At 35.0% G+C, this 9,536-nt stretch overlaps 1 protein-coding gene across 3 annotated transcripts; it reads right to left on the bottom strand.

Annotated features, from left to right (window-relative positions):
* Positions 1-312: 312 nt before the first annotated feature.
* LOC144445931 (serotonin N-acetyltransferase-like) lies at positions 313-9,477 on the bottom strand. 3 transcript variants are annotated; one of them, XM_078135574.1, is made up of 6 exons: positions 9,317-9,349; positions 7,929-8,078; positions 5,401-5,504; positions 2,958-3,080; positions 1,491-1,644; positions 313-782 (listed from the first exon to the last, which is right to left on the bottom strand). In XM_078135574.1, exons 2-6 carry the CDS (start codon positions 8,032-8,034, stop codon positions 733-735), a joined length of 537 nt encoding a protein of 178 aa, XP_077991700.1. In that variant the 5' UTR covers positions 8,035-8,078; positions 9,317-9,349; the 3' UTR covers positions 313-732. The 3 variants fall into 3 exon arrangements, with proteins under 3 accessions (XP_077991700.1, XP_077991701.1, XP_077991702.1); XM_078135575.1 differs by lacking the exon at positions 7,929-8,078 and having other exon boundaries at positions 9,317-9,477; XM_078135576.1 differs by lacking the exon at positions 7,929-8,078 and having other exon boundaries at positions 9,233-9,467.
* Between the last annotated feature and the right edge of the window lie 59 nt (positions 9,478-9,536).

Below are 9,536 nucleotides of genomic sequence, written 5' to 3'. Positions count from 1 at the left end.
ACTGACTCATTAAATTAAGGTACAATCGTTTACGTACACATCACTTGGAACATTCCCACCATATTTCAGATTAATCTTCCAAGTAGGATTTGAGTTTAAGTGACCAAAAGTGACATTTTTTGGCGACCATTTTGCTGTCACTTTCTTAGCTAGACACCAAAACTAATGTCCCCACCGAATACCAAAACAGTTGATCCGATGGTTTTTGTGCTAAAAATCATGGCATTAATTTGAACGAAACATCTTAATGGGTATGGCAAGAACAGAAAAAAAGGTTTTCCAAACATTCACAAATAAAATTACACATGTATCACTAACTAGGCAAAATCTTAAGAAACTAACCATCAAATTGTATATACGTAATAAAAATGAAGTTGTTATATTCAGTAGCGATAACACAGCACACATGAGCCCTATAGCTTGATGTAGTTTTAAATAAGTAATTTGCATAATACTGATTTCTTTTAATTTTATAGTAAAAGTCTTTATTTTCAATTACCATAGGAGTACAATGGAATCATCACGACAGAACAAATTAATTATACAAAAGAAAGAAAGCCTTATTTCAAGGAAAATAAAGTAACAAAAAGGAATTCTGTTAAATTATTTTTGATGAAATTTACATTTAAAGACAATGAATTCATAATTATCCAATTGTTGCTTGTAATCAAATTAATTCAATCTTTTCCGACAAGTCAACATCACTCAAATTGTGTAGTATTATGTCATACATCAAATGTTTTTATGAATTTCGTAGCAGCATTCATACCAAAGACTGTCACCTGAAAACAGAATTGGAACATGTCAAAGTAAAGCCTTCAGCAACACCTTAACAATAATAAAGAATGTTGATTGAGAGATAATTAGCTTGATTGACTAACTACCCACTAATAATTTATATCTTCTTTATCATGGCTTATGATTTCATATAGGTGGGATGAGATATGTTATCAATTTCAACTTTAATGCAGAGTTCATACATTTTCCTGGGTTATGTATGCTGTATATAAATGGGTGTTGACTGAAGCATAGTTGGCCATTTTTGTACTACCAGAACTATATTGTATGCATAAATAATAAGATATGACATATCTTCTTCTACTGGCATTACATTATAAAGTTATGACAATCCAATTATATGTATACCACCAACCTGTCGCAAACTATGCTAACAACACCAGAAGATGATCTGTGATGCTGTCAAGGGCATTCAGTAACATTAACAACAGTATTAGTATCAGTTACATCATTAATTTGTATAAATGCTTTTTGGAAAACAGTCGCGAGTAAAATAGCATATTAAAGTATAAGGAAAGGCAGTGCATCACATTTCCTGGGCAAATGCCTGGTACTTCATAGTAGCAGGGGAGAGGGGGGGGGGGGGGGAGGGAGGGAGAGAGAGAAGTTAATCCTCATCCTCACAACTTGTACTTAGTTGTGTACAAACATATACCCGATGGGACAAAGAGGATTAACCAGGCCTGACTTACCAATTTGTACACTTGAGGGTCCTTTAACTGTAAAACCAACAGACTTGTAAAATGACTGTAAGTGTTCCTTGCACAGAAGTAAAATCCTCTGTATTTCTGGTAAAGTCTTTTGTATATGGTTCACGTATCTCTTTAACAAATCTTTACCATATCCCTGTGAATTAAAAACCAAAACTTAAATTATCTTACAATGGAATAATTTTAATCATGGTAGCTATGGTAAGAAATTTTCAGTTAATGTAACATGAAAGGAGACCTGTCTATTTACAGGGTGATGGGGCAAAATAAATGTTGACAGTCATGGCTTTCTACTTATCAAACAGTTTTAATAAATATTTGCTTATTACAGGGCATAAACTTTCTCACTTTAGAATACATTACAATCACTGTGGTTAAAACAAAATTAAACGTTATCAGTTCAGTTATACGTTTGGCTTATGAATTAGGAGGACCCTCTCCCCTTCCTCACTTCTAGTACAGTGTCAATCAATCTTTCATTTGCTAATGACATCGAAAAGCTGACAATCCATTGGATACTTTGTACAAAATTCATTAACATTACAAAGTTAGGCACCTTTTTGTTACATGTATAGATGTAAATGTATCTTACTGCAGGCCAAGCAATGTTGAAATATAACAGCTTTGGTAATTGATAAGTTCCTCAACTCATTTCAAATTTCAGCTCCCTTTTGTGAAGCTGATGTTTCAATGTTAGTGTGGCCCTGTCTGTCTGTCTGTGTACTGGTTGTCTCAAACACTGCTGGATTACCCAGACTCTCACTGTTGGAGCTCTACTACGAGACCACCTAGATGAGAGTGTGGGGAAATGTAATCACAATTAACCACACCAGATCTCTTTCCCAGAGCAGTGCATGCTGGGGAATACTTCATGTCCAACATTGCAGGTTGAATGATCCAGGTACCTTCGTGACCGGTTATCATGTCTCAAGCGACTGACATGTATACATCTTAATTACAGTGAACAGGCCTCGTAAACCCATTTTTCATGACTTGGAAGAAATGAATTGTGTGATTTCCAGTGCAGGTGATTTTGGATTGTGTTTCACCAGACTCTTGTCTGGCTGCATTGTCTCATAGTAGAGCCCCCAGTGGTGAGAGTATGGGTAACCAAGACTAGTGGTCATGTAATAGAGCCCCAGTGGTGAGAGTATGGGTAACCAAGACTAGTGGTCATGTAATAGAGCCCCCAGTGGTGAGAGTATGGGTAACCAAGACTAGTGGTCATGTAATAGAGCCCCCAGTGGTGAGAGTATGGGTAACCAAGACTAGTGGTCATGTAATAGAGCCCCCAGTGGTGAGAGTATGGGTAACCAAGACTAGTGGTCATGTAATAGAGCCCCCAGTGGTGAGAGTATGGGTAACCAAGACTAAATACAGGCAATTAAATGCATGTAACAGTGTGACCATTGCTGTTGTGACACCGTAAAAATGATGATTTAATATTACCTTACGTCTTTCTTCTGCTGCAATACATAATGAATGGAGACAGGCTGCGTCCCCTCCATCCACATATTCCTTTAAACATTCTTGAGTGTAAGTGTCACCATGGTAACGACTACTACAAGCATACTGAAAACAAGTCATTTGTTTGTTATTTGAAATTACATTTAGACAAAATGATCTCATTCAGTGCCACATTAAAGGGATATAAGCTGAATATATTTTGGTTTTGATTTTTGTAACATATCAAATAATGGTGTATTTATAGTATTCTTATCACAAATTATTCTAAGTGATTGAGAATGGCTAGTTGTCTATGTGAATGAAAATGGTTAGTTATCAAAATAATTGAGAATGGCTAGTTATCAAAATAATTGAGAATGGCTAGTTATCAATGTGATTGGGAATGGCTAGTTATCTACATTATATGTGAATGAAAATGGTTAGTTGAGAATTGAGAATGGCTAGTTATCAATGTAATTGAGAATGGCTAGTTATCTATGTGACTAAGAATGGCTAGTTATCAATGTAATTAAGAATGGCTAGTTATTAATGTAATTGAGAATGGCTAGTTATCAATGTAATTGAGAATGGCTAGTTATCTATGTGATTGAGAGTGGCTAGTTATTTATGTGATTGAGAATGGCTAGTTATCAATGTGATTGAGAATGGCTAGTTATCTATGTGACTAAGAATGGCTAGTTATCAATGTAATTAAGAATGGCTAGTTATTAATGTAATTGAGAATGGCTAGTTATCAATGTAATTGAGAATGGCTAGTTATCTATGTGATTGAGAGTGGCTAGTTATTTATGTGATTGAGAATGGCTAGTTATCAATGTGATTGAGAATGGCTAGTTATCAATGTAATTCAGGATGGCTAGTTATCAATGTAATTGAGAATGGCTAGTTATCAATGTGATTGAGAATGGCTAGTTATTAATGTAATTGAGAATGGCTAGATATCTATGTGATTGAGAATGGCTAGTTATCAATGTAATTGAGAATGGCTAGTTATCAATGTGATTGAGAATGGCTAGTTATCAATGTAATTGAAAATGGCTAGTTATCTATGTAATTGAGAATGTCTACATTGTAGTTATCAATATAATTGAGAATGGCTAGTTATCAATGTAATTGAGAATGGCTAGTTATCTATGTGATTGAGAATGGCTAGTTATCAATATAATTGAGAATGGCTAGTTATCAATGTAATTGAGAATGGCTAGTTATCTATGTGATTGAGAATGGCTAGTTATCAATATAATTGAGAATGGCTAGTTATCAATGTGATTGAGAATGGCTAGTTATCTATGTGATTAAGAATGGCTAGTTATCAATGTAATTGAGAATGGCTAGTTATTTATGTGATTGAGAATGGCTAGTTATCTATGTGATTGAGAATGGCTAGTTATCAATATGATTGAGAATGGCTAGATATCTATGTGATTGAGAATGGCTAGTTATCAATGTAATTAAGAATGGCTGGTTATCAATGTAATTGAGAATGGCTAGTTATTAATGTAATTGAGAATGGCTAGTTATCTATGTGATTGAGAATGGCTAGTTATCTATGTGATTGAGAATGGCTAGTTATCTATGTGATTAAGAATGGCTAGTTATCAATGTAATTGAGAATGTCTAGTTATCAATGTGATTGAGAATGGCTAGTTATCTATGTGATTGAGAATGGCTAGTTATCAATATAATTGAGAATGGCTAGTTATCAATGTGAATGAGAATGGCTAGTTATCTATGTGATTGAGAATGGCTAGTTATCTATGTAATTAAGAATGGCTAGTTATCAAATTATGTAATTGAGAATGGCTAGTTATTAATGTAATTGGGAATGGCTAGTTATCTATGTGATTGAGAATGGCTAGATATCTATGTGATTGAGAATGGCTAGTTATCTATGTGATTGAGAATGGCTAGTTATCTATGTGATTGAGAATGGCTAGTTATCAATGTGATTGAGAATGGCTAGATATCTATGTAATTGAGAATGGCTAGTTATCAATGTAATTGAGAATGGCTAGTTATCTATGTGATTGAGAGTGGCTAGTTATTTATGTGATTGAGAATGGCTAGTTATCAATGTGATTGAGAATGGCTAGTTATCAATGTAATTCAGGATGGCTAGTTATCAATGTAATTGAGAATGGCTAGTTATCTATGTGATTGAGAGTGGCTAGTTATCAATGTGATTGAGAATGGCTAGATATCTATGTGATTGAGAATGGCTAGATATCTATGTGATTGAGAATGGCTAGTTATCAATGTAATTGAGAATGGCTAGTTATCAATGTGATTGAGAATGGCTAGTTATCAATGTGATTGAGAATGGCTAGTTATTAATGTAATTGAGAATGGCTAGTTATATATTTTGTACTCCAGACGTATTTATAATTTACCATCACAATATTAAAACTGTGTACAAAAATCTTACCCCTACTAATTTACCATCATGATACCGGGCAAGAAATAAGTCTGGAGTATGGGATTGTCTTCGAGTAAATGAATCTAGTAAAGCACGCTCATCTGGTGGATAGCCTGAAATTATATACATTTGTATAACAGTTTATTAGTACAAAACAAGGGAGCCAGACTTAAACAAGTAAACAACAAAGAAAATTCTATCAACACTCACAATCACAACAGACATGAGCATCAAAGTTACCAATATCATTATCACTAATTACAGATTAATACTGGCATTAAAAGTTATCAATTATCATTATCACTAATTACAGATTAATACTGGCATTAAAACTTTTTAATCATAGTACATGTATACATGGGTATTTACTATTTAAACATTGGAAGAGTGAATAATTATTGTTACATAGAAATGTAAATTTATTTTTAATCTACTTGATACAGTTCATTGATATATTTTTCTTTGTTAACTTGATTGTCTGTAATAAATATAATGGCATGTGATGCTTACGATCAGTATACAAGGTAACTTTTCACATACTTAGGGAAGGTAACATTTCTCAACCCACCTCAACTTTGAAATTATAGGACACACATTGACTCTTCATGGAAAAAAAAATAGTGCCAATGGCATTGTATACAATGTAGTTAAAAAAAAGTTTTTATCCACATGATGAGCCATGCTAGGTATTGGTGTTCATTTGCTGAATATTTGTTTATTCACTTGTTGCTTATCCAGCCCTGTTGGTACTGTTACTATACACATCATCATTTGCATGTTGCTATGGGCATGGTCTTGTTGCTAGGTATATTTGAATTCATTTTTGGATGTTTATCCACTTGCTTAAACATCCCTGTTATCTTTGCAATATTCATCAACATATGGCTGTCGCTATGGCCGTGGTCATATTGCTAGGCATATTTGCATACATTTCTTGAATGTTTATTCACTGGTCTACCAGATGTTATTTTAGCCAAATAAAGTGATGTTTAGTTGTTGCTAAGGGCGTGGTCATAGCTGCCAGGGACAAGTGTGTCAAGCAGTTTTGAACAACATCTGCAGAATGACGTGTCTAGAAACATCCCATCACATTTCAGCCCCATCAACCAAGTACTTTTTTTGAGATATATGTTTTTGACATTTGTACACCTAATTTGCATGTCACTAATGAAATCATCACATGCTTAATAGATTGTCATCTATACATTGCCAAATGTATCACATTTGTACACCTAATTTGCATGTCACTGATGAAATCATCACATGCTTAATAGATTGTCATCTATACATTGCCAAATGTATCACATTTGTACACCTAATTTGCATGTCACTGATGAAATCATCACGTTTAAGTTTGTCGTCTACACATTGCCAAATGTATGACATTTGTACATTTAATTTGCATGTCACTGATGAAATCATCACATGCTTAATAGATTGTCATCTATACATTGCCAAATGTATCACATTTGTACACCTAATTTGCATGTCACTGATGAAATCATCACGTTTAAGTTTGTCGTCTACACATTGCCAAATATATCACATTTGTACACCTAATTTGCATGTCACTGATGAAATCATCACATGCTAGATAGTTTGTCATCTACACATTGCCAAATGTATGACATTTGTACACCTAATTTGCATGTCACTGATGAAATCATCACATGCTTAATAGATTGTCATCTATACATTGCCAAATGTATCACATTTGTACACCTAATTTGCATGTCACTGATGAAATCATCACATGCTTAATAGATTGTCATCTATACATTGCCAAATGTATCACATTTGTACATCTAATTTGCATGTCACTGATGAAATCATCACATGCTTAATAGATTGTCATCTATACATTGCCAAATGTATCACATTTGTACATCTAATTTGCATGTCACTGATGAAATCATCACGTTTAAGTTTGTCGTCTACACATTGCCAAATGTATGACATTTGTACACCTAATTTGCATGTCACTGATGAAATCATCACATGTTTAATAGTTTGTCATCTACACATTGCCAAATGTATCACATTTGTACACATAATTTGCATGTCACTGATGAAATCACGTTTAATAGATTGTGATCTATACATTGCCAAATGTATGACATTTGTACACCTAATTTGCATGTCACTGATGAAATCATCACATGCTTAATAGATTGTCATCTATACATTGCCAAATATATCACATTTGTACACCTAATTTGCATGTCACTGATGAAATCATCACGTTTAAGTTTGTCGTCTACACATTGCCAAATGTATCACATTTGTACACCTAATTTGCATGTCACTGATGAAATCATCACATGTTTAATAGTTTGTCATCTATACACTGTCAAATGTATGACATTTGTACACCTAATTTGCATGTCACTGATGAAATCATCACGTTTAATAGATTGTGATCTATACATTGCCAAATGTATCACATTTGTACACCTAATTTGCATGTCACTGATGAAATCATCACATGCTTAATAGTTTGTCATCTATACACTGTCAAATGTATTGTGTGACTATACCTCTTGGTGGGAACACAAGTCCAAATCTGAAATCTATGGCAACATTCCACTTTGATCCAAAATCATAGCAATGAAAAGTGCATGATTCACAGGCCACTGCTTCCATGCAAAGGACCAAATCATTTCAGATGTTATCTGCTTGCGATTGTCCTGTCCAAATAGGGGAAGAAGACAACTCAACTACATGGATACATACATTGCTAGAGACATCAAGCAAGAGATTGTGAACCTCCCAATTCTAATGAGGAAAAAAGACTCATGGCGCAACATTGTGGACTCTATCTCGGATGTGTCCGCATCAGACGGCGATGACGACAGAGATGATGATGATGATGTGACTATAATATTCCAGATTCTATAAATACTGAAGGGATCTTTTTGGTAAAATATATACAATTGCGAAATTGTGTAAATAAATATATTATATTTCAGGTTCTTCAAATATAACCTGCACCAAAAACTATATTACATTTCTCTGGGTGTACATTTTCAGGGATTTTTCTAAATGATTATATTCTTTGATCGTTCTACAAATAAAGCCTGAGTATTTCACAGTTTCACAGTTCATGTCAACGCTTATCAAAAGTGTGAAATTGTGTGACAATATATATATATATATATATATATATATATATATATCATATATTAAATATTCCAGGTCCTACAAATAGAAGGAATAGTTTGTCAGGGCCTTGGCAATACATGTAGTGGCAATTAATGGCTAGTAGCTTGAATAACTGCCTAGCCAGACCCCTGGCTGATAGCTAGCTAGCAGGGGGTGTGTGTGTCTAATAGCTTGAATAGCTGCCTAGCCAGACCCCTGGCTGATAGCTAGCTAGCAGGGGGCGGGGGTGTCTAATAGCTTGAATAGCTGCCTAGCCAGACCACTGGCTGACAGCTTGCTAATTTGCTAAATGTGGTGGGGGTAATAGCTTGAAAAGCTGCCTAGTCACAGCCTGGCAGAGTGAGAGGCTGCTAGCTAGCAAATAGGGGAATAATACTAATATCGGCTATGATAGCTTGAATAGCTGCATAGCAAGGGTCCTGGCTGAGTCAGAGGCGAATAGCCGATATAATAGCTAGCTAGAGGGGGCTTATTGTAACAGCTAACAACAATGGCTAATAGTAATACATGTACTAATAAGTAATAGCTTGAATACTAGCCACGCCCTTGGCATAGTCAGAGGCTGATAGCTTGCAGCGGCTATTGATAGATAGCTGGTGGGAAATGAAAATAGCTTGAATTGCCATATAACGCTGTTATAAAGCTATTCATATAATTGTGCATTCTGGCAATACCATACCGTGTACGTGTGTAAAGTTGTACATGTATGTCATCTGGCCGTACACTACACCATGAACCCAACCACTTTTCTGGTAGTACTAACCCGTCTTCTCTATTTCATGCGCATTTTTCAGATCTCTTGGGGATATAGGTCGTACCTCAACGTTACTCTGAGCCATTATTTGCTACTTAAATGTTGTCTTGTGTACGCACCGAACTGGAAACGTGCGGCACAGCCTACTGACCGTGTACTACTACCCTAACTGCATCTCGACAGGTCAAAGTTCAAGATTACATTGCGCAAGTCCATTCTATATGTTCTC

The sequence above is a fragment of the Glandiceps talaboti genome, chromosome 14, assembly GCF_964340395.1.
Source record: "Glandiceps talaboti chromosome 14, keGlaTala1.1, whole genome shotgun sequence".
Classification (NCBI taxonomy): domain Eukaryota; kingdom Metazoa; phylum Hemichordata; class Enteropneusta; family Spengelidae; genus Glandiceps; species Glandiceps talaboti.
The sequence above is the reverse complement of the archived record's forward strand: the minus strand, read 5'-3'. Positions and strand labels throughout refer to the sequence as shown.